Consider the following 25,336-nt stretch of genomic DNA (forward strand, 5'->3'; position numbering starts at 1 on the left):
GGGCAGATACAGCAGGAGCAGGGGACCATATCACGTGGTGGAGGCACGCACTCGCTACCTTCGAGCAGTGGCGCGCCCCGGTCCCCATAGCCCTTCTCGTTCCCCAGGCTATTCAGACGCTCAGGGCCCAAGCCTTTGGCTGTTGTTGTGCAATGCCAGGTCTGTGGTAAATAAAGCCCCCTTCATTTGTGATCTTATTCAAGAGGGGGGAGTGGACCTGGCATGCATTACGGAGACCTGGTTGGGCCAGGAGGGGGGAGTTCCCCTCATAGATATGTGCCCACCAGGCTTCCACGCATTCCACCAGCCGAGAGCTCAGGGCAGGGGTGGGCGGGGGTGGCGGTTATCATAAAGTAAGGTCTTGATCCGAGGGAGACCACTGTTCCACAGATGGCCGGATGTGAGTCCCTTCATGTGAAGTGGGGCCGTGGACTGCAGATTGGTTTGTTGATCACGTACCTGGCTCCCTGCCGCGTGGCAATGACCCTGCCTGAGCTGCTCAACATCATAGCCGAGGTGGCGGTTGATACCCCCAGACTTTTGGTCATGGGGGATTTCAACCTGCCATCTATTGGTGAAATGTCTGAGGTGGCTCAGGAGTTCATGGCTTCCATGACGGCCATGGACCTGACTCAGTTAATTCATGGTCCTACTCACTTGGGTGGGCACACTCTGGACTTAGTTTTTATCTCTGGTCAGTGGTCGAGTGGTCTTGATACAGGGGATTTAGTCATCGAACCCTTATCATGGTCTGACCACTCACTCCTTCGACTTGACTTTCTAACCGCTGCACCCCGCCGCAGGGAGGCAGGACCGACTAGGTGGTTCCGCCCCAGGCACCTGATGGATCCTGATAGGTTCCAGATGGAGCTTGGGCCAATTCCTGAGACTCTGGCTCATGACTCGACTGAAGACCTGGTGGCCGCCTGGGACAGTGCGGCCGCCGGGGCTTTGGACCGCGTCGTGCCTTTGCGGCCTCTGACCCGGCACTGAACTCACCTAGCTCCTTGGTTCTCCGAGGAGCTGAGGGAGATGAAGCGCCGGAAAAGACGCCTGGAGAGTGGTTGGAGGACCAGCCGTTCCGAATCCAACCGAACGCTGGTGAGGTCTCATATGAAGACCTACCTAGTGGCAATAAAAGTGGCAAAATCTATCTATTTTGCCGCCCTTATTGCATCATCAGATAATCGCCCAGCTGCCCTGTTTAGGGTGACCCGCTCCCTCCTCCATCAGGGAGCGCAGGATGATCCCTTGCAGGGTCGAGCTGAGGATTTTGTGCAATATCTGCATGAGAAGATTGCTCTGATTCGAGAAGGCCTGGCCTCTGACTGGGTAAGTCGAGATGGGATGACTGAGGCAGGTCTTGAGAATGTTATCTGGGAGGAGTTCGATCCTGTGGCTCCTGATGACATGGACAGGATTCTGGGACGGCTGAACGCGACCACATGTTTATTTGACCCGTGTCCCTCCTGGTTGGTGCTGGCTTCCCGGGAGGTTACACGAGGCTGGCTCCAGAGGATTATTAACGCTTCCTTGAGTGAGGGTGTCCTGCCGGCTGCCTTGAAAGAGGCGGTGGTGAGGCCCCTCCTGAAGAAGCCCTCCCTGGATCCAGCTGTTTTGGCTAATTATCGTCCAGTCTCCAACCTTCATTTTATTGCGAAGGTTGTTGAGAGTGTGGTGGCACGGCAGCTTCCACAGTACCTGGATGAAGCTGTCTATTTAGATCCGCTCCAGTTGGGTTTCAGGCCTGGGCACAGCACGGAAACGGCATTGGTCGTGTTGGTGGATGATCTCTGGAGGGCCGGGATAGGAGTTGCTCCTCTATCCTGGTCCTGTTAGATCTCTCAGCGGCTTTTGATACCATCAACCATGGTATCATGTTGCACCAGTTGGAGGGCTTGGGAGTGGGGGGCACCGTTTTGCGGTGGTTTTCTTTCTACCTCTCTGACCGGTCGCAATCTGTGTTGGCAGGGGGGCAGCGCTCTACCCCGAGGCGCCTTGTCTGTGGGGTGCCGCAAGGGTCGGTCCTTTCGCCCCTTCTGTTCAACATTTATGTGAAGCCCCTGGGTGAGGTCATTTGTGACTTTGGGGTGGAGTTCCATCAGTACGCTGATGACACTCAGCTGTACATCTCCACCCCAGGCCACCCTGACGATGCCCTTGAAGTGATGTCCCGGTGCCTGGAGGCCGTGCGGGCCTGAATGGGGAGAAACAGGCTCCGACTCAACCCTTCCAAGACCGAATGGCTGTTGCTTCCAGCGTCCCGATATAGCCAGCTGGTGCCATCGCTGGTTATTGGCGGAAAATCATTGGCCCCCACGGAAAGGGTTCACAACTTGGGCGTCCTCCTGGATACACGGCTGTCTTTAGAAGAGCATATGACGGCTGTGGCCAGGGGGGCTTTTTATCAGGTTCGCCTGATACCCCAGTTGCGTCCCTTTCTAGATCAGGACTCCCTACGCACGGTCACACAAGCACTCGTCACTTCCCGTCTGGACTACTGCAATGCTCTCTACGTGGGGCTTCCCTTGGGGTGCACCCGGAAGCTCCAGTTGGTCCAGAATGCAGCTGCGCGGCGGATTATGGGAGCGACGGGGCGCTCCCATGTGACACCTCTCCTGCGCGAGCTGCACTGGCTTCCTGCGGTCTTCAGGGTGCGCTTCAAGGTGTTGGTGATCACCTTTAAAGCGCTCCATGGCTTAGGGCCGGGGTATTCACGAGACCGCCTTCTGCTGCCAATAGCCTCCCACCGGCCAGTACACTCCCACAGAGAGGGACTCCTCAGGGTGCCTTCAGCCAGACAATGTCGGCTGGCAACCCCCAGGGGGAAAGCCTTCTCTGGGGTGGCACCTGCCCTCTGGAACGACCTACCCCCGGAGATACGCACGATACCAGACCTCCGGACTTTTCATCGGGCCCTGAAAACACATCTTTTTCACCTAGCCGGGCTGGCTTGATCCCATCCCTTCGATTTTAATTTGTAATTGGTTTTAATCTGGGTTGTTTTAAATGGATAGCCAAAATTATTTAATGTTTTTTAAATTGCTTTTAAATTTTATATCTTATGTATACCATGGCTGTTCACCACCCTGAGTCCTGTTGGAGAAGGGCGGTATACAAATTAAATAAAATAAAATAAATAATAAAATTTGAGTATGTAGTTCTCCTGAAGCAGAACAATGTCTGCAGATCTTTTGTCCCACCCATTTTTCCTAAGAGTGCTCTGAGAACACAAGAAGCATGAAGTAGAGTATATATTTAATTATTGTCATAAACAATATTATTGCTAATATTGATTATGGTCTAAGCTTTTATAATAGGTATCAATAGGAGAGTACTGAGCTTGCTGCAGCTGTTATAATATGGTATCATTTTGTCATCCACCCTATGTATTTATCATAATTTAATATTGCTACAAATTGGCCACTTCATCCTATGCAGATTACCTTATTTCTCACAATTTCAGCATGTTTATTTAACCAAAATTCTGGTTTAATTATTATAGTGTGGAAAGCAATTTCTTGGTTTTCCAGCAACTATGGTGGCTTCAGTATTCTAAGGACCAGAGAGTTGTACTATTAATCAGGGGTGGGTTCTAAAATTTTTTACTACCGGTTCTGTGGGTGTGGCTTATTTTGTTGGCATGGCTTGATGGTCATGTGACAATTATTTAGGATTTAGCAGAGGTACTGGTCTACCAGGCTTTTAACTGCTTACAGAGCTGTACCGATCTACCCATTTATTTTTTTGCAGGCACTGGTCTATCCATTTATTTTTGCAGGCACCAGTCTACTCATTTGTTTTTGGAGGCACTGGTCTACCCATTTATTTTTGCAGGCACTGGTCTACTTATTTGTTTTCTTTTAACACTGATTAGCTGTAAGGCGGCCCTTTGAAGCTCTGCAGCAAGAGTTTAAACAGTTTTTTTCCTTCTAGCCATCAGCTGGGACTCAGGAGGTAGCAATAGATTGGGGGTGGGGTCAAATAAAAGGTAAGAATAATGTGGGGGTGGGGGGTGGGGGTGCGGGGAGGGGTTGGGGGTGCAGGTGTTGGGGGGCAGAACCGGTTCGGTAATGTCATATCGTCACCGCTACTGGCTCGGGAGAACCGGGCCGAACCGGGAGGAACCCACCACTGCTATTAATGTCAGATAATACAATTTTATTCCATGGAAAATCATCTCTGCCTATTTGAATTATTATCTGACATTGCTTTACTTGCATGGAGTTAGATATATAGGTAATTCCCGAGTAACAAGCATTTCCTTAGCTAAGGTTCGAACTTACGTGATAAATGACCCCTAGAGTTTGCGAACAAGGCCCCAAACTACAAATCTTGCAGCACCACAGCAGTTGTTCACCCTTACAAACAACTTCAGAGGCTCTGCAACACTCATCCTGAATGTTGCAGGCCTAAATGAGGCTTCTGAGGAGTGGATCCGCCCCTCAGAAGCTCAATTTGGGCATCCAATTTGGGCCTGCAATTCAGCCCATTGCAGGCTGAAATGGAGCCACCAGGAGTGCAGATTCGGCCCTCCAATGCTCCATTCGACCGTCCGGGGACATCCCCCATGGACGGAGCTTCCGTGGAGTGCTGGAGTGTTGGAAGTCTAGATCTGGCCTCCGCAGGCTCCATTTCAGCCTGCAACAGGCTGGAAGAGGCCCACAGAGGGCTGAACGGATCATCGAAGGACCAGATTCTCCCCTCAGAAGCTCCATTTTGGCTGGCAACCTGCCAGGCAAGGCCTGCCTGAATGGAACTGCAGAGGGGCGCATGAGGCTGAGAGGCTGGATAGGAGACTGTTTGCTAGATCTTGAAAAGATAAATGACCCAGCGTGGCAGGTTAGGGGGGAAGCAATTGTGGGCAGCATGAGATATTTCAGTGGGTCAGGGAAGCCTTGGGTAGTCTTAGGAAGGTGGCCTATTCCACCAGTAGGCTTCCCATGGCCTTTCCCACCCTGAAATACCTCATGTGCACTTAACAAGTCTCACATTCAATTAGTGAATGCGTGGACGAAAGGAGGGAGTGATCCCATTCAAGGTATGAGATTCATTCCCACGAATTCTCAGGTTACAAATGGAATGGCTGTCAGCCCTCGAGGCCATCTTTTTCTTTGGATTTTCAGGGCTGCCACACTTAGTGCTGTGGGAAACTAGGAGGGGAGATTGCATAGAGTAGTGGAGATATGTACCATAATAACATTCCCTTCTCTGAGAGTCAAGGACATTCAGGCCTGCACCTAAAGTGGTGTGACTGGGAGTGATATCCAGTTGGGACAGTGCATTGATTGGACCATGTGATGCACATGTGGGTGCAGGGGAAGGGACTTGGACTTTCTTTTGGGTGGGGAAAACCTGGAAGCTTTCAGATTTGAGTTTTCCCAGATGTGCCAATATGACATCTCTAATAAAATGGAACTTTGAGGAACTTTTAGCCTTGGAGTCTTCTTTCATTGGGGGTATGTCCTCAGTGCAATTCTGAAAGATTGAAGAACTCTACTTAGTCTCCGGATCTGAGAAATCCCACTCAGATTTTTTATATGGAAAAAAGCCCATAATTTCTTATTCCTATAGGGAATGTTGTCTCCAGTCATATATAGGTAATTACTGGTCAATGAAATTCTATGCTGCTGTTGTACTGCACTTTAATTATTTTCATTTTTACTTACTTATTTATTAACATTATTAAAATAGCAATTTTGGCAACAAAAAACCAAGGACTTGATGCTTTAGTTTCCTAGTTCATAGCTGGAGTTTTTTTTCAGCTGCATTCTCAAAATAGACAAACTGATGACCAATGGAGCAGAATTATCATTTTAAATATATTTTAAAAACATTTTAAAATTCTGAATTACTGGAATTCTGAATTCAGAAAGGCAGACAGCAACCTTGGGAGCTTTAGCTTTTTTGTTTTTTATACCCGTTGAATCTAAACTTCCTTTGGTTCATCTTGGTCAGCTGAGTTACCTCTTTTATGCAATGGCTCATGCTTTAATTACTTTTATATTCCAGGAAAACTAACTTTAACCTATTGTAATTTTGTATGGGTCAATTCTTCTTTACCTTTGCCCAGATTCTAATTATCTCAACACATTACCTCAGCAACTCTTAAAAATGTTCTCAAAGTGATTAAGGTTTTCTTCCAAAAGTATTACAGAAGAGGCATTTACATGAGCATTTGTTGTAATGTACAGCTCTGTACATTACTGTTACAGAAGGGTCTTTGGTGAAAATGGAGTTTTCCATACTATTACACTTGAGAGGACAATCCACTTCAGACACAGACACACAAAAAATGCAGATTCCAGCAAGCATCACAGTTAAATCAAGCACCAAATTGCTCTTATCCCCCCCCCCGCAATATTCTATAGTTACAGACACACATTTTTAAAAGAGTAAATTTTTTAGAAGTGGTTTGCCACTGTAGGATTTTAATTAAGAAAACAACTTCATTATTATACATGATCTCATCATGATGAAATTTCAAATATATTTACATTTTAATATTTTAAATAATTTGGTTTACAACTCACTAGAAAATTAGACTGTAATGTTCTAATAACTGTTCTTCAAAGAGTTAGTCCCATGGAAATCCAAGGGCCACATACACAGAATTATGTTTTAAATGAATTCAGGTTTATGATGATGCCAATATGGTATTTCAAGAGTTCCAGAAAGTTAAGAATTGGAATCTGTTAAAGTATTTTTTCTTCTGAATGAATTAACAATATGTTTGTTTCTTTGTGGAATTGTCTCCTGGAAATGATTTAGCTGCATCCCTCTTAACATTCCAAAAATCAAGACTTGGCTATTTTATTAAGGATGGGGCATCCCAGAGAACTAGGGAAATTTTGTAATGGTTCCCTTACTACGGTTAATATTATCCTGTTTTATTTTGTGTCCATTTTTTTCAAATTCTGACTATTTTTATGATTTTTTTTAAAAAAATTAATATAGTACTTTACACTGCCCAGAGTCACTTTCATGTGAAATGGGCAGCTACACAAATGTGATAAATTATAAATAGAGGTAGCCTAAAATTTATTTTGGAAAATTATCCTCTACATCTGAAGTTCTAATGAAAATGATAAGGCAAAATTATTAAAACAATTGTTTAACTTAAACAAGCAAGACTTAATTTTAAAAATATTAAAGGAATTACATTTTTAATTGTTTGTGAATTAATACATCCCCTATGACCAATAACAGTTTAGGCAAACAGAATGAGCCCATCTGGACTATTATAATGCTCTCTACATGGGGCTCCCCTTGAAGAGCACTCAGAAGCTCCAACTGGTCCAGAATGAGGCCACGCGGGTGGTTATGGGCTCACCTCGTTACGCCCATGTAACATCTCTCCTGTGCGAGCTGCACTAGCTCCCAGTAGTCTTCCGACTGCAATTCAAGGTGTTGGTCACCACCTTTAAAGCGCTCCATGGCATAGGACCAGGCTATCTACGGGACCGCCTTCTGCCACCAACAGCCTCCCACCGCCCAGTTCGCTCCCACAGAGAGGGACTCCTCAGGGTACCGTCGGCCAAGTTATGTCAGCTGGCGACACCCAGGAGGAGAGCCTTCTCTGTCGGACCTCCTGCCTTTTGGAATGAATTGCCCCCAGATATTCATAACATCTCTGACCTCCGGGTCTTTCGCTGTGCCCTTAAGACCCTACTGTTCCGACAGGCGGGGCTGCCTAACTGAATGATTTTGAATTGGGTTTTAATTTTGGGTTTTAAAATTTGGCCAAAACTATTTAATGATTTTAATTAATTTTAACTATGATATTGTATATTTATGTTTTAATTCTGGCTGTACACCGCCCCGAGTCCTTCGGGAAAAGGGCGGTATATAAATAAAATAATAATAATAATAATAATAATAATAATAATAATAATAATAATAATATTTCACAGAGAGACTAATTAATCTGACTAAAACTCTAGGCTATCATACCAGTAAGATGATTGTTCATTCTTTTACATGTGAAAGTAGCTGCTGTGTGATGTTCAGAACACCTGCTCGAACTATTAAAGATCAGGAATGAATATTTTACAATTACTTAATTTAACACTGCTTTGAAACACTGTGTAACATAATTACAGACATTAATTTATTCCAATTATCATACTTAAATTTATGAACTGTGGTGATGACTTCTAAAATATTTTTTTTATTCTTTTCTTTCTTATTCTACACAGAAATGGAATTGTTTAAAAAAACAGGCTCTTTGGGCATCATTGAGGACCTCCTATTGTTTTCACAGATTCAATTATTTTAATATAATGCTTGCACTAAAGTAGTGCAAAATTAGAGATTATTCAACACAAAGAGAAAATTCAACAAATTCTATACCTGTTTTTTCTTTTTTCTTTGGTGCCTTTAAGCTCTTTCTTTAATCCATACATCACAGAATCCCTGTAATGAACTACATGTCCCCTCCACAAAGAGGATGAGGCTGGATGCTTGGTTTGGCAATAAAGGGGATTTTCTGGATTCCTGGGATACTTTTGCATGTTTGGGATGAACTCAGGATGCCTTGCTATGGGCATAACCTGAGTGCAAAGACCCTGTAGATCTGCCCAGTTGGGTAAGTTGAACAGTACTTACCCCAACTTGAGACTGACATACAAAACTGTGACTGATTGCCCTCTTCAGGTATGTGTGATCTTCTTGTCTATCTGGATGGGAAGCAGGGGTTATTAGGGTCTGACAAGCTGTAATAGGAGCTAGACCAGGGGTGAAATTTACTTACTTTCGCTAACGGTTTGCAAATGTGAGCACTCGCATGTGACACATCTGCGCATGCGCAGAGGGTCAAAAACAGGATATCCAGGTGGGTGAGTGGAGCCTCCTGCTGCCAGCGCTACAGGTTCACCCAAGCCGGATAGAACCGGTTGAATTTCACCACTGAGCTAGACACCATGCCAAACACAGAAATTTAATGGTAAAAGTATTTCAATATTTTGAGCAAAAAATAGTCCTCTGTTTATTTGCCTAAGAAAGCCAAGTCTTTTGCGATCGTTCTTCTGCAAACTTTCTGAATGAAAGTTTGCAATTCTCTCCTTCTTAGGCTGGGCGGGAATGGCTCAAAATCATTCAGCTGGCTTTCATGTGGGATTAGGACTCCTGATTTTTAGCCTGATATTTAACTACTTTACCAAAAAATTGGGTGTCTTATATAAAGCACTATTATACCCAACAAACTAACTCATTTCAAAAACAAATGCTAAAAGTTAAGTACATCTGCCACAATATATTGTAAGAATGTAAGAAAACGATCTTTCAAGGAAAGAGCCGAATATCTGAAGTAAGCATTCATGCATGGATCATAAAAATCTCATATCAATGTTGTTTTAGAAATGGCAAAAACATTTTCCTGAACTTTTATTTTCTAGAGTATTTTTGGAACCTAAGCTTTGGGATTGTCATGTAGCCCACAAGAGACTTAAACTACCTCTGGCACCAAAACTGCCTTTTATTTATTTTATTTTATTTATTTATTTAATGAGATTTATATGCCGCCCTATCTCCAGCCGGACTCAGGGAGGCTCACAACAGTAAAAAACATCTAATGAAAAAGTTAAAAAGAAATTAAATCCAAATCTCATAATTTAACAGTTAAAAGTGCAATTAAGACTAACAAGTTAAAAATTAAAACTCCATCAGTCTAGGCCTTTTGTGCCCAGCATCACCATTAGGCCCACTCTTGCTGCTTAATTTTCCATGAGCAGTCTGTGAAAATTTAGCCTTTTCCTTTTGCCGATATATTTCTATAGAAAAATTATACAGCTAGCTTTCCAAATGTAGATTCTAGAACAGTGATGGCGAACCTTTTCGGCACCGAGTGCCCAAACCGGAATGCACGCATGTGCACACATGTACTTGCCCCCATGCACCAGAAATTGGAAGACCAGCTGGCCAGTGCGCATGCCATCACCAGCTGCTCTTCTGGTTTCTGGCACGTGCATGCGCGCCGGGCAGCTGGTCTTCATGCACACAAGAGTGCCAGATACCTAAAAACCAACTGGCTGATACGCATGTGTGCACCAGAAGAGCAGCTGGAGATGGCACGCATACTCACAGAGAGGGCTTTGTGTGCCACCTCTGGCACACGTGCCATAGGTTCACCATCACGGTTCTAGAATGTCCCTTATTGTTTGATTGAACCAAATAGCATAATGCAAATTCTTTCCTATTTATTTGCATTTCATACAGTCTGTTATTTCTCCATTCTTAATAAAATCATCCCATTTCCTAACATATTTCATTTTTAAAAGATATTTGTGGGCATTTTTTCTTAATAAAAATATTCTTTCATTTTTATTAATGTAGTATACTCTTGTCTATTCTATTCTTATTCTGTTCTTGTCATTTTTATATCATGGTGATTGGGAAAGAGGAAGAGAGCCATAGAAAAATACTGGTTTTGTGTTTTTATATATGTGAAGTTAAAATGTTTCTTTATAAAGTCTCTGTATGTGTCAGAAAAGCAGAATCTTAGACCTGGGAGATGTCCGTCTTGCTTATCATAATGGCAATTCAGAAATGACCTCAAAGAAAAGAAGGTTGCACTTCAAAATGTCACTAATACATTTAATATTCTTCAAGTATTTCCATGTTACTTCCGTACTTCCAAAATTAATAATTTATGTGTCGCTATGAAGCTTCTATATTTTATTTCCAAATTTAGGTTTAGTATTTAAGATTAGTATTTTGTTTTCATAATTTTAATTTATTGTAAACAGCAATTAGATAATTTTGATGTCTTATATCACATATAATTAATTCAGTTTTTTAAATCTTTTGGTGTTCTATTATTTTTTATGAGTGTCACATATAATAAGAGATATGTTTAACATGTTATTATATTTTAAAATGAACTGTTTGAAGGGAAAGCCACAATTCATCGTTTGGCTTTGCATATAGTTGCAAAATCTGCCATCATGTTTTAGAATATGGGAATATTACATATTCTGTATTTTATTGTGCAGTATTACTACTAAATGGCATCCAAATACTTTCATCAAACATTGTGCCCTCAACTGTTTATTAAAATAAAAAAAGATTATTTATTGAACATGGATGTCTGAATTATAATATCCTGTTTATTCTGGCATTTTCATTAATGATAAATGCTAGTTTATAAATTGTCCTCGCTTAGAGATTTTTACTAGCGATTATTATAATATAAAATACAAATGAAAATAAAGAGCAGAAAGGAGGTGGGGTTGTGCAAGATAAGAAGAAAAATAAAATAAAATGAAAAGTATAAAGTGATGCCTGCCTTATGGAACATTTGCTCCCATTTCTTACAGTGAGGACAGCTCCATCCTTTTCTGGAAGTCCATCAAGACCTGACTTTATCATGAGATTTTGGAATCTTAGCAGATTGGTGAGATCTTGAGGTTGCTCCATTGCAAATAGAATCTCTTGTGTGTTCTTTTTAAAATGAGCTTGCTTGACATGTTTATTTTTTTATACTTTTTTAAAATATGTGCCACCCAGGTCACTTTTTCTGGGTTGGATAGCCATATAAATATTACCCAAATAGTTCATATTTATTTAAACCATCAATAAAAACTCTTAAACCAAGTTTGTGAAACTGGACTTCCCCAATTAATGAATAAATGTAAATTTTAACTGTATAAAAATACAAGTTCATACTTTAACTATATTTAGTTTTGACCTGTAAAGCAATTTAATGCAATGTTCAAGTATGTTCTAGAAGTGGAGTTATTTTCTGTAAAAATGGAGATCAAAGACAATATACTCCTGTTAGAATTAGTTATACTTTTTCATTTGAATTCATTTTAGAAAGATAATTTTTAAAAGTTGGCATATTCAAAATGACTGCAAAAATAAGGAATATATTAGAGCTGAATTCTGAAAGGCAAAGCAAAAATGATAGTCAGATTTTTCCATAGTTTGTTAATTGGAGACATATTTATTTAAATAATAGTATTCTAAGCATAAGAACATTAATAAAGCAACGTTGAAGTATCTATAGGCCTAAAAAGGACTGTAAATTCAAAAGGTAGAATCTTATTTTAGGTTGTTTCTCTTTACTGAGCTTAGGAGGAAGGTGATTATTAGATTTTCATGGTACTGTTCCTAGGCCTTATTTTGCAAGCAAAACATACTCTGGAATTGATCATTGAGTCATTTAATCAAGAATTTAAAAATAATCACACCTTGTAATAATAAAACCTGCCTGAAAGAAAGGTCACCTTCACTACAAATGAAATATACTAAAAAGACTAGCATGAATGCAATAGCCCCTAATTCAGATGGAACAGAGTACTCGAAAAGTATTAAGGTAGAAAGCAATTTATGATAAAAACCAATTCAGTTCTACTCAGCAGTAAGTTATACCACATTTGGAAGTCCAAGTGTATATATGGTATTGAAACTTTAATATCCTTTAGCTAAAAGGCTCTTTGTTTCATTTGAAATTAGTGGTTCTTTTTTTTTCACTAACTTTCATGCCTACATTTTTTCCTCCAATATCTAATTGTGCAAATAAAACCTTGTCTGCAACAATAATAAAGCACCAGGGAGAAAAAATTAAAACAACATGCTTGTTTTCCATAATGGTTTTTACCTCAAGCCATTCTGTACTATGTCTCTGCTTGGATTACAAAGTAATTGATCTTCAAGTGGCACTACAGCATGTGGAATAACAGAGTTATTTAGCCTAGCTGTCTCTTTTTATATGGTAACTATTCATGGTAACTATTACTGAGCTTTGGATGAAATGTTTGTGAGAGAAAGGAAATATTCCCTTCATAACTGAATTCAGCAATATCAAATACTGTATTCAAAGACTGCTTAAAGCTTTAATGAGTATAATGGCCTTGAATATGGGAAAATATGCTAAAGAAAACATAGCTTGTATTATATGAAGTAGGACTGGCACGTAGAGTTTGAAAAAGAAAACTGTTGTGCATGTTGTCATATCTTTCAAGGAGCTGTGGTAGTGCAGTGGTTCGAGTGCAGTATTGTTGGCTAACTCTGTCCACAACCTGGAGTTTGATCCTGACAAGGCTCAAGGTTGACTCAGCTTTCCATCTTTCTGAAGTTGGTAAAATGAGGACCCAAATTGTTGGGGGAAATATGCTGACATTGTAAATTGCTCAGAGAATGTTGTAAAGCATTATGAAGTGGTATATAATTCTAAGTGCTATTGCTATATAAATCTAAGTGCTATTTCTATTGCTATTTCAAACAAGGGTATAAATCCTGGGAGAATGTCCACTGTACTATTAGTGGTAAATAATTTAACCCCATACCACGAAAGATATTTTTGTCTACAAACTGAAGCAAACACTATGTACAAGCATACATTCTGTACACGGCACATGCATACATACATAAACTGACATACATATATTCAGATTCATAGATATGAGCAAAAGGTCAGTTAAAAATCAAAAGGTAAAAAGAATACTGAAAATATAAATCTCTCAACAATATTTTATCTATTTTCATTAATTTATGTCACTATAAATATTTTTTATTCTAATGTTTTATTTGATTCATATGATGTACCATCAAAATATAGCTGTCCTTTATTATAAAGGACAATTCTTTCAAGTAAGGTATTCTTTAGGTTTATTTATTTTTCAAAAACTCACTTTTGTTCCTTTTTTTTTTTTTTGCTCATTTGTAACTTTTATAACATGTATTTATGATGGTTGCATTGTCCATGGGTTATGTGATTGCCACATGCAACCTTCCCAGTCAGTTTCCGATAATCAAAGTCAATTGGGGAAGTCGGATTTGCTTAACAATCACATAATTCATTTAACAACTTCAGTGATTCACTAACCAACCATGGCAAAAAAGGTCATAAAATCAGGCTTGACTCACTTAACTGCCTTACTTTGCTACAGAAATTCCAGCCCCAGTTGTGGTCATAAATTAAGAACTACCTGTAATCTTTCACATTTAGGTGAAAAATATGAAAATTGAATGGTCTTTTTAAAATAAATTTACATATAAGCAATGTTTGGTCTCAGATATTATTAATACATTTTTGTTTTTAATTAAGCTTTTTTTGGTTTTGCTCTTGAATTTTCCTTTGTAAAGCAAAGTTATAAACATAAACAATTAAACATTTTTATTATGAACTTTTTTTGGATTTGCCCCTTTTTCAAATTTATCTGTTCCAAGTTTTCCTATGGTAGCTGTAGATAATGCTCATATACTTTTTGCAATATAGATTAACAGATTAGATTAAAAATAAAGAGAAAAACACAACTATCAGCAAAAACATTCACTGGAAGCAGAAGGATTGAAATTGAATTTATGTTTTTATATTTTCTTAAACTTTATTAATGAGATATGGGAAACAATATAGTCATTACATTTCATTAGAATGCAAAAGATATGTTAGATTAGGAAGAATCCCATTGTGTCCATCATTCTATTTAACAAGATCTGAATAAATGCCTATGTAAACCTGGTGAACAATGCATTGATTAAAATATCATTTTTATACAATTCTGTTCAAGTAGGAGAAGTACTAGGTCCAGAACTAGAGATAATATAAAGATGGACTGAATGGAACAGTCTATTTGCAAATTAAAATCACCTCATGTAGGAGTAAATCCCACAGAGTGTTGGATTAGATTTTGGTTATAGAAATGCTTAAAAGGAGTTCAGAATTTCTGGGACAAATCTACTAAGAGCAATAACAGTTTTATGTGTAAAGTGACATTCGTATTGATTCAAATACCCATGGGTATAGCATAAACTAGACTGTGCTAGCCAGAGATTGATTTGATCAGCCATGAAGCTCACAGCCTGATAATGTTCTTAATGTTGTCATGAAAATAAATGTGACAGACTTTATTCTCCTTGCAGGAAAAATGAGTTATTAAGAGAATAAATAAAAATAAAATGTCTGATTCAATATCTGACACCCAACCTCAACCATATTATAGTTTGTCACATACCTTATGTGGGTAATAAGGAGAGTTGCAGATGGAATGAAAAAGTCATCCACTTTGTCAAACTGCTTCCCCACTGGCTGAGTGTGAATAGTGTGATGAGAAATACTTCCACTGGCCTGGGTGATGACCTGGAAAACGTATCGTACATTTCTTAAGTCATCATTTGAATGTTAAATTATCAGAAATAAAGCAAGATAAAATGCTGCCACTGATGAAGTTACCTAGTTTGGTAATTTCTGTAAGTCTTGCAGAAACGTCTGCAAGAAAACAAGCAAGCTCAGAGAGCATCAAGGACCCCTTATAATCTGGTGACTCTGGAAGTCACATCTAGAAGCTTTTAAAGAGACAAGCCAAATACATCTAGAGCAGGACTGTCAAACTGCCAGCCCATTGGTTGAATGTGTCACGTGCTGGCCACGGCCACGTCTGGTTTAGCGAAGGGGATCAAGGAAATCAAGTCCCAATACATCATGTGATGCTGCCGTGACGGCATGAGTTTGACACCCCTGATTTAGAGGACAGCATATTGGAGAATGCTTTGTTACTGTCATATTTACATTATTGTAACCCTTTTACCCAAATGACACCACTATAATTTAAATCCTTAAGTGGTTTAGTTTTTGATAAAGTAATTGATTGCATAATACAAAGACAAAGGTATCATCTATATACCAAATCAGGGGTGAAATCCAGCAGGTTCTGACAGGTTCTGGAGAACTGGTAGCGGAAATTTTGAGCAGTTCAGAGAACTGGTAGCAGAAATTTTGAGTAATTCAGAGAACCAGCAAATACCACCTCTGGCTGGCCCCAGAGTGGGGAGGGAATGGAGATTTTGCAGTATCCTTTCCCTGCCATGCCCACCAAGCCACATCCCGCCCACCAAGCCATGTCCACAGAATCGGTAGTAAAAAAATTTAGATTTCATCACTGTACCAAATCTATTTACAGGGATGCAGGTTTTATTGTCTTCCAGTAAACACTTTTATTGAAAGCCAAGTACCTGTAATACAGCCCTTGTCTGCTCAGAAGATAAGGATAGTTTGATCCTTTTTTAGGTTTTTGAGGCCTGCTCTGTCATCTGCTTTGATTCTGTGTTGTTCTGCTCTTTGATTCAGTTGTTTGTGATATGATTGTCCTTATGTTTTCTTGGGCTTCTGAAATAAGTCCTTTAGTTTTACATGCTGCTTCTAAGGCTGCGAAGGATTCTAATTGATTGGCATTCTGTGTTATAGTTGAGGCCTTTATGTAGGACGTTATATTTCATCATGAATAGTTGAGAGATTAACAAGTTGACAATCATTCAGGTTCAGATATCTCTTTGTTCCTGAGGTTTAGCTAGAGCAGTTTGATCTGGAACTTTGCTTTCCTCTTTTTCTTATATTAATAGACTAACAAGGCTCATCTCCTACTATATCACTGCTAAACTCCCATATATTAAGTGTTCATATATTTACTGTATAACTACCCTTCTGACAGTTTTCTATGTGAAAATGAAGTTGAATCTCTGTCAAAGAAACAATGTATTTTCTAGTCAGTGCAAGTGCCTCTATTCAATATAAAAATGCATATACTTACTTGTAGTGTAGGAGAATCCTTATCAAAGCTTCCCCAACTGAGCACCCATACTTGATCATGTGATTTATCATAATGTAATTTTACTGGAACTGGATCTGTACTTACTGCCTAAAGATTATGAAGAATTAGGGAAAATAATTACTAATTTAAATAGCGTTGTTAAATGCAGAAATCAGCATTATCATATAATAAGTGAAACAGAGAGCATGAACAAGAAAAAACAGCAGATTTATTTCAAGCTTTTGCAAAAGGGTTCTCCCATGAAAGAGAGAGAACCCTGACCACTTCAATTACACGGTTTAAATACAGTTTTCAGGATACAGAAGCCCGATACAAACAGATACAAACGGTCCACCAGAGAATGATTTCAGGTCTTATATAACATCCTCTTCTCATGTTCTGCCCTGGAAATTCCCCTCCAACAATACCCTTTGAAAATACCCTACACAGATGTTTCTATGCTAAATGGTATCGTTATTTATAGGCTTTTCCTCAGGCCCATTTCGGAATGTACCAAAACATTTATTTCTTTAAAAATATGCATCATATATCCTGCAAAACAAGCAGCACAGGAACAACACAGTTTCCCTTCCCATGTCTTCACTACCAAGTTATATAATCAGGTTATATCAGGTAAAACATGGCGTTTAAAATGGCATTACCCAGGTTATGCTTTTTACAGGAATAATTCATTTTTCTCTCAAGCGTAAATATTGAAATAAGTCTGGTGAAAAGTAAACAAAAATATTTGTCAATACTTAAAATATTAGACAAGTAATTAATTTGAAGCCAGATTACTTTTGTTTAAAAATATGTTTGCTCATTATTTGAACAAGATACGGATATGTGTTCACCATATACCTTATTCAATTTATGCCAAGCAGAAATATTAAGAAGCTCAACCATTTATTTGTCCTTTTAGTATATTGCAATGATTCTAAATTTGGGGGAAATTCTTGTTTTGTGTAATTAAGATTAAAAATCTAAACACATAAAATTCCTGAATCTATGCTAGGGGTGCTATTCAACAAGTTCTGACAGGTTCTGGAGAACCGGTAGCAGAAATTTGGAAGAACCGGCAAATACCACCTCTGGCTGGTCTCAGAGTGGGGTAGGAATGGAGATTTTACAATATCCTTCCCCCAGGAGTGGGGAGCGAATGGAGATTTTGCAGTATCCTTCCCCTGCTATGCCCACTAACCACCACTGATCTATGCATTTCAGTTTAACAAAAAACAGAATAATTTTTAAACTTTTCATTATGTAATCACATAAATTAATGCAACCAGAATTACCCACAATACAGATACAAACATACAGATATTTTGAATGTTGGTTGACAGGGCGATCAACATTCTCACAGAGCAAAAGCATTTTTAGTGAGATCATAAGACTTCTATTTTAGTTATTTTATTTAATTTTTTAAATAGTTTACTTAGTAATTTTATTTAATGTCAATTAGTAATCTTAGTACCCTGCATTGGGATCAGTAATTTTAGAATTTTAGATTAGTTGATATTGTAGAATTAGTTGATATTGTAGAATCAGTAATTTTAGAACTTTCAAATTAGTTGATATTGTAAAATTTCAAATCCAATACTTTGGACATCTGCCAATGGTGGGAGGCAGCAAAGACAGGAACAAATGAAAGAATTCAAATGGAATTCTTTCAAATTCAAAGGGAAGAAGCTTGAGATGTGGAGAATATTTCAAGTATTCTGAATACTCTAAGGTCAAGAAACTTCCAGGCAGCTAAAACTAAAGGATTTGTTCCAGCATTAAGGACACAGATTTAAGTCCTTGTCTCCCCTTTTCTTCTCAGTCTATGCTAATGAATTCTATTTGATAGAAGTAGATGATTTCCCTTCCTCTGATGAGGCTTCTGTAGTAGATATAGGAAAGGACCAGCAGTGAAATCCAGCTGGATCTATCCGGCTCATGCGAACCGGTAGGGCTAGCTGTGGGAAGCTCCGCCCACCCACCAGGACATCATCACACCCCGTTTTTGACACTCTGCGCATGCATAGAAGGCTCTGTGCCAGTGGTGGGTTGCCCCTGGTTCAGACCGGTTCGCAAGAACCAGAAGTAAAACCGGCAGGAGGCTCCGCCCACTGCCCCTGATGTCATAATAGGCGATCTGCACATGTGCAGAAGTTTCTGTGCATTGCCAGAAGCTCAGCGCATGCGCAAACCCGTTGCAAACCGGTAGTAACAGTAAGTAAAACCCACCCCTGCTCTGCGCATGCACAGAAGAGGTGCACATGAGTGTAATAACCGGGCGCGTGCGCACATATTTCCAATCCGGTAGTGAAGGTAAGTGCATTTTACTCCTGGAAAGGACACTTTTAAAACCACATGTGATTTAAATGTGGATGTGTACTTCATTTCTAAGAACCACTTTTTAACTGCTAAAACTATTATTGTCATTTTCTTTCATCCGCTAGATGCCAATCAGAAAATAGATGAAGGCTATAATAGAAAAGCATATAACTAAACCTGTTATGGAATCATCCACCAACTCAGTTGCTCCAGACCTTATTCAAAATCCATATGTTGTCCAGGATCTCTTGGGATAAACTACTTTTGTAGTGACTGCTCCAGATTGCAATTTAATACTCCTAATAAGGGCAAATGGCACAACAGACAAGCAGTACTGCACCATCGCTCACAATTTCTTCTCTGTAGAACATATCCCAGGAAGCTTACGGAAATCTCATGGTTTCCCAGATGGCATGGATTTGAAAGAATAATATTGACTTTTAGGCATTTTGCACTCCCTTCAATGCTTTTTAAACTTAACAATTTTCCAAGGGATTTCAAATTATGCCTATATGAGTCTTTCACAATAGCAATGTACAGCCTCTGCTAAATTCTGGGAGGAGAGCCAAGCCTGCAAGGAAGGATGGCATAAGCCCCAGAGTTCATAATATCTGCCAGCAACTGTCTGCACAGCAGAGTGTTTCACCAAATCCAAGGTCAGGACCAGATAAGCATAGGAAGCATTAAACCCTCAATTTAATTAAAGGGAAGATATAGACATCAGTCAATCCTATGGAGGATGAGGAAAACTTGCTCAGTTGTTTGGCACTCTTTCTACAGAAGAAAAACAAATAATTATAGACAAACCTGAGGTAGTCAAATCAGTGCTTCAGTGACTGCTTGCAACTGAGTCCCTCAATACTTTACTGCCCTCCAACTGCCCTCCTGTTGAAATGTTGACAAGTTCAGTGCCTGAATGTTTAGCATCCTTAAAAAGAAGGTGCTCCAACCAAAGGTAATTCAGACAAATGAAGGGAACACCAAACTGATCAATGTAACACAATCCTTCTATAACCCTCCAGATGATCAGCCTACAGGTGATAATCTCTAAAACTAGACTCTAAAGAACAGACTAGTCAACAGCCTGGCTTCATCCCCACTGGTTCTCCCTGTATGGATTCTGATCCTACTCATCCAATAGCTACCCCATCTACAACTTGTTATTTCTACCTGAAATTGTTATTTCAAATTGCCAACATAACGCTGGATCATGGAGAAAGCTAAGGAGTTCCAGAAAAACATCTACTTCTGCTTCATTGACTATGCTAAAGCCATTGATTGTGTGGAATACAACAAATTGTGGCAAAGTTCTTAAAGAGATGGGAGTATCAGACCATCTTATTTGTTTCTTGAGAAACCTATATGTGGGTCAAGAAGCAACAGTGACAACTGGACATGGAACACTGATTGATTCAAAATCGAAAAAGGAGTTAGGCAAGGCTGTATACTGTCACCCTGCCTATTTAACTTATATGCAGAGAACATCATGAGAAATGCGGGACTAGATGAATCACAAGTTGGAATTAAGATAGCTGGGAGAAATATCAACAACCTCAGATATGCAGATGATACCACTCTAATGGCAGAAAGTGAAGAGGAACTAAAGAGCCTCTTGATGCGGGTGAAGAAGGAAACTCAACATTAAGAAAACTAAGATCATGGCATCTGGCCCTCTCAATTCCTGGCAAATAAATGGGGAAGAAATGGAGGTAGAACTATTAAAGACAACAAAACATCTAGCAACTAGGACAATTTTTTGTATCTTGCATGCTCATGGAGAAACATGGAGAAAGGAAAAAGTCATTATGCCTGATTTTTCTCAACCCAGAAAAGGCTTTTGATAGTGTACTGCATCAGCTCATATGATGTGTAGTACATGGCCACGATGTGCCTCGGCTGCTCATAAAATAAGTCCAAATGCTTTATGTTAATACCATTAGCCAATAATCCATTTACATTGTCTAGTTGCTGCTATTAACAATATTATGCACTGCTGAAAAATATAATATAATATGAGGCCTACATCACAATTTCCTAAGGCCTTGCTCTAGACTGATAATATCCTGTTTGTGGCTATTGCAAACAAGGAATGGTCGTATTAGTCAATTTGGTTTGTGCCTCAATATCAAGTATCTAGAAATTAGTCTGAGCACCTTCACCATCCAAGTGAATCTATTAAAAACAAAGTGCTTCCATTACTTAGGACCCCATCTTCAAAGGGATTGCAACATTAATGAGGTAGTGCGTGTGAGGGTGAAGGCTGCAGTTAAAAAAGATCATGGGAGTGCACTGTGAGAGGCATATGCCAATTTAACTAAAATCCAAAGGGAACAAAATGAAGTCCCACCCTTAGTACTGTATAGTACTGACTGTTGGCTAGCCATCAAAAGTGCTGAACATCCTTTACATACATGCCATGGATATGAGCATGCTCCATTAGTCATTAAGCATTTCCCTTCTTGATCACATCAGCAATCATTTAGATGGTATGATGGCCCTGTCGAACCCTGGTTCCTAGGAGGAAGAGTTGGAATTAGGACCATCCAATCAGGATGGCATGCCCTCCCCCCCAAATGCCTGGAGAGTCCAGGAGCTAAGAACAATGCAGTTCCAGCCCTATCTGCATTAGGAAGGGTGGTGAACCAGACAGGCAGCCATTTGCCAGAGAGAATCAGCTGCGAAGGGCCAGCAATGATGACAAGCTACAGGTCACCTCCAATAGGAACAGAAGCCATGCCTGCCTGATTTGCGGGCACAGAGAGTGGAGCAGAAGGAGGCATAGAGATGGTTGGTGAGGTTGCTTGTGAGGAGGCAGTCCCATTTCTCCTCACTAGAAACACTTGGGTTGGGCTGATTTAATCAGAAACTGGGGGAAGGTGCATTTGTCAGGAACATCTGTTTGCTATGACATGCACCTTCCTGACTTTCGTGGATGTTATCTAATGAATCTTGAATCATGTTTCTTGGCTCTGAACTTCAGATTTTGTGAACTTTGGAGTTGGCTCTTTGATTTCAGACTCTTTCCAATCATAAATTTGAGAATCATACTGATAAATTTTATGTTTATTGCTTTCTAAGGTTGTTACCTCTACACTGACATACTAGGCAGCCAGATATCTTACCCAAGTCAAACAATTGTACAAAATATTTAATTACATATGTTATTTTATTGTCTTATTGTTTTCTTTTGTTCCCTGATAATGATTTGCTGTATTAAACTATTTCTCTTTTTCTATTGTAAATGCTGGACAAAGACTGTAATAAAGATATTTGATTTAATACATATATTTCATTCTAGCTTTTTAATTTTTTATTTGCTGTTTTAGTCACACTATTATAGAACTGTGAAGCACAGCTTGTTTATCAGTTTGACAAGAAGAGTACCAGCTGGCTAATTAAGTGAATCTAATTTAAAGTAATGATGTAGATCCTCAAGATAATGTGCAAATGGCTGGCAAAGACCACTGGCAATGTTTAACTAGACTCCTGAGGTGTTACAAAAGCCTCTGCATTCCCCAAAGAAAAAACTGTTTTTCTTCCAGATTCATGGGCCAGTTGTTTACTGCTTTTCGTTTTTAAAACTTTAATAGATAAAAGCTGAAGTCTTTTATGTCTGGATAAACTGTACATTGAAATATCACAATAAAGAATTAAACTAGAAGATTTGATCGTCACTAGAAATGTAAATCTAAGTACTTTTAAAAAAATAATTTTATTGTATTGTATCTACAGATAAAACTAATACAAACTATAAAAAAAAAGTGCAGAGAAAAAGAAAAAAGTAAAAACAGAAAGAAAAACTAACTTCTCCTTTATTCCAGAGAGTATAAGCAACTTTAACATCCTTATTTCTTAAAATATCATCTCTTTTTAAAATATTTTCTTATTGAACCTTACAAATACAAAAATATTAAAAAGTAAAAACAGTAAGGTAAAAATAGATAAAAAGTATTAAAAGTAAAAAAATATAAAAGAAAAAGTACAGAGAAAATAGAAAAAATAGTAAAGAGAAAGGATATATAACTATCTCCCCCATGAAGACAAGTGCAAAGTACTTTAGAATCATTATCACCCTTTCCGATATTTCAAGAAAATATCTCTTCTTCCCATATCTCATCTTTATCAAGTGTTGCCATTTAGCCCTAATCACTAAAAAAATCATAGAAAGCTACCAGAAATAATGACTATATTTATTTCAGCCTTAATCAAATAAATCAGTTTTATTTCTTTCCGTTACTTTAACACAGTACACAGTAACTTTCTCACTTTCTCTAAAAATTCAACAAAAAATCTCTTCTTCCCATTCCATAACAAATCTTTAATCATACGGGAGTAAAAAGGTTACTTTAAGTGTGCTGTCCTACTCTCCTCCCACGTACAGCAAGAGTTCTACAGGTATTTATTCAACACCCCCCAAAAGGCCCTCGGAAAGAATCCCTGTTGCCAAGCTTAGCACGGCAAGAATCCCTGGATGACCGAGTACAACGGTACACAAAAAGTCTAGAAAAGCAGTCCACGATTCAAATGGGTCAGAATACATGGCACAAGAACACAAGGCACAGAACTGGCACACTGCTCCAACAATGCTCAAGTCCTCAGGGCGGGATTAAGTAGTACAGCCCTTCATTGAGAGGTGAGGTTGCCTTCTCATGACTATTTAAGCTGACTGATGTTGTGCCCTTGGATCAGGAGGACCTGTGGACACCACTTCCTCCTCATTGCTTATGGGTAGCAGCTGCTCCCAGTCTTCGCCATAGCCTTCTGGCCAACTTGCTGCAGCTGTGGCTCTCCTCCCTCAGCCTCAGCCTTTCACTTATCCGATCGACCCAGCTGAGGGTGCTCTGTCAGACTAGCATCAACCCTGACCAACATTGAGCTCTGTACTTTCCTCAGCTGTCTCAAATTCACCCTGCTCCTTTGGGTCCAGAAGCAGATCGATGACATTAAGATACAACACATATATTTTAACCTTGATCAAATAACCCACTTTGTATTCCTTCTATTTACTTTTAGGAATATTGATCTTTAACCTCTTTAAATAGTTTGTCAAAAGTTGATACCTTGTCTCTTTTTAGAAAGTCCTTCATAAATTTAGACCTCTTTTGAAAATGTAAGATAAAAAATATCCAATATACTCTTCTGATTTATTATTTGTACTTTTTCTTTAATTATTAAGAGATCAGCAGGCTTCATCTGTAAATCCAGTGTAGCATCTTTTTCAATATTTTTCTTGTAAACTGACATTTTAAATTACGTTTTTGAATCAGTCTCAGTCTTTGTTTTGTCCAGTATAATCTGTTAAAATCTTCTATAACCAATTTTAAATATATTTTTATAGTAGCAAACAGCCTTAAGAATAATTTATTTTTAAAGTCAAAAGTTTAATAAAAATTACTTTTTTAAAAAAAGAATAATTTCTGACTGCATTGTTCCTAAATACCCTTGAAATCCTCCATTTTTGCTTCATTCTGTATTAACGTGTCTATTCTCCTTTAATTATAATCTTTAATTCTTTCTGATTCTATCTAGTGTCCCATCTGCAAAGGGTTCTCTTGTTTTCTTTGCATGTAGGGTGCATATGCACAAAATCAGTGTTCTAATCATTCTTTTATTGTTTATTAAAAAGAAAAAAATAAAATTGCATAAAACTTCATTCATCAAAGATAGAAGGAAACTCACCCAGTGTAATGAAACTCGCTTTTCATAATATACAGAAAGATATAACAAGCAATTTCCAAAAGCAATTAAGAAAGTAATTATGTGACTTCTATGTCCATAAAGGCTTCAAACCAGGCCTGGCAAAAATGCCTCTCCCTCAGCTATCTTATGGTCTCCTCACAGGAAGTCACTGTATAGGGTGGTTATGAGCAGTCCTGATCTTGTCCTAGTTCTGGAGAACTAGGCATTGATCCATTTGCTGGTTCTTCATTCTGCCACAGCTGGACTGCCATTTGTCAGAAATGGTGTAGAGTCTCCTGCTTGAGCAGGGGAATTGGACTAGATGACCTATAAGGTCCCTTCCAACTCTGTTAATCTGTTAATCTGTTATCAGCTCTGTTTACCATTACTTCCACAGAAGTCACAACAAACAATCTCTTATCCCATATCTCACCTCATTCTCTGATATACAATTAATATTTAGTATTGTCTTAATATGAAATAAATTTTAGTTCTCATGAATCAGTAGGTCTTAGTTACAATCCGTTCATTAAATTCATTTCTATGTCAGTTTAGTAATAATTTTATCTTAAAATGGTCCAATAAAAGTTTGTATTTATGTATTTTTGTACATATTTAATCAAACATAGATGATTTTTAATCCCTTTTGCATCATTTTAGCAATGGAATTCAATCCATTGAATTAATCCTTACGATTAATATTGATATTGTTTCCTAATTGCTTATTTGTACCCTATGACTATCATTAAGTGTTGTACCTTATGATTCTTGATGAACGTATCTCTTCTTTTATTTATTTATTATTTATT

The 25,336-nt window shown here is 38.8% G+C and overlaps 1 protein-coding gene across 8 annotated transcripts in view; it reads right to left on the bottom strand.

Moving 5' to 3' along the window:
• FSTL5 (follistatin like 5) overlaps window positions 1-25,336 on the bottom strand; it is a 397,655-nt gene that overhangs the window by 10,558 nt on the left and 361,761 nt on the right. For all 8 annotated transcript variants that reach the window (XM_034411439.3, XM_034411436.3, XM_034411437.3 and 5 more), the window contains 2 exons: window positions 16,530-16,637; window positions 14,958-15,082 (listed from right to left, as the gene is read on the bottom strand). In XM_034411439.3, the coding sequence (XP_034267330.2) occupies window positions 14,958-15,082; window positions 16,530-16,637 (233 nt within the window). The remainder of the gene's footprint in view (window positions 1-14,957; window positions 15,083-16,529; window positions 16,638-25,336) is intronic.

The sequence above is a fragment of the Pantherophis guttatus genome, chromosome 8 (genome assembly GCF_059756535.1).
Source record: "Pantherophis guttatus breed Tessera chromosome 8, ASM5975653v1, whole genome shotgun sequence".
Lineage (NCBI taxonomy): Eukaryota > Metazoa > Chordata > Lepidosauria > Squamata > Colubridae > Pantherophis > Pantherophis guttatus.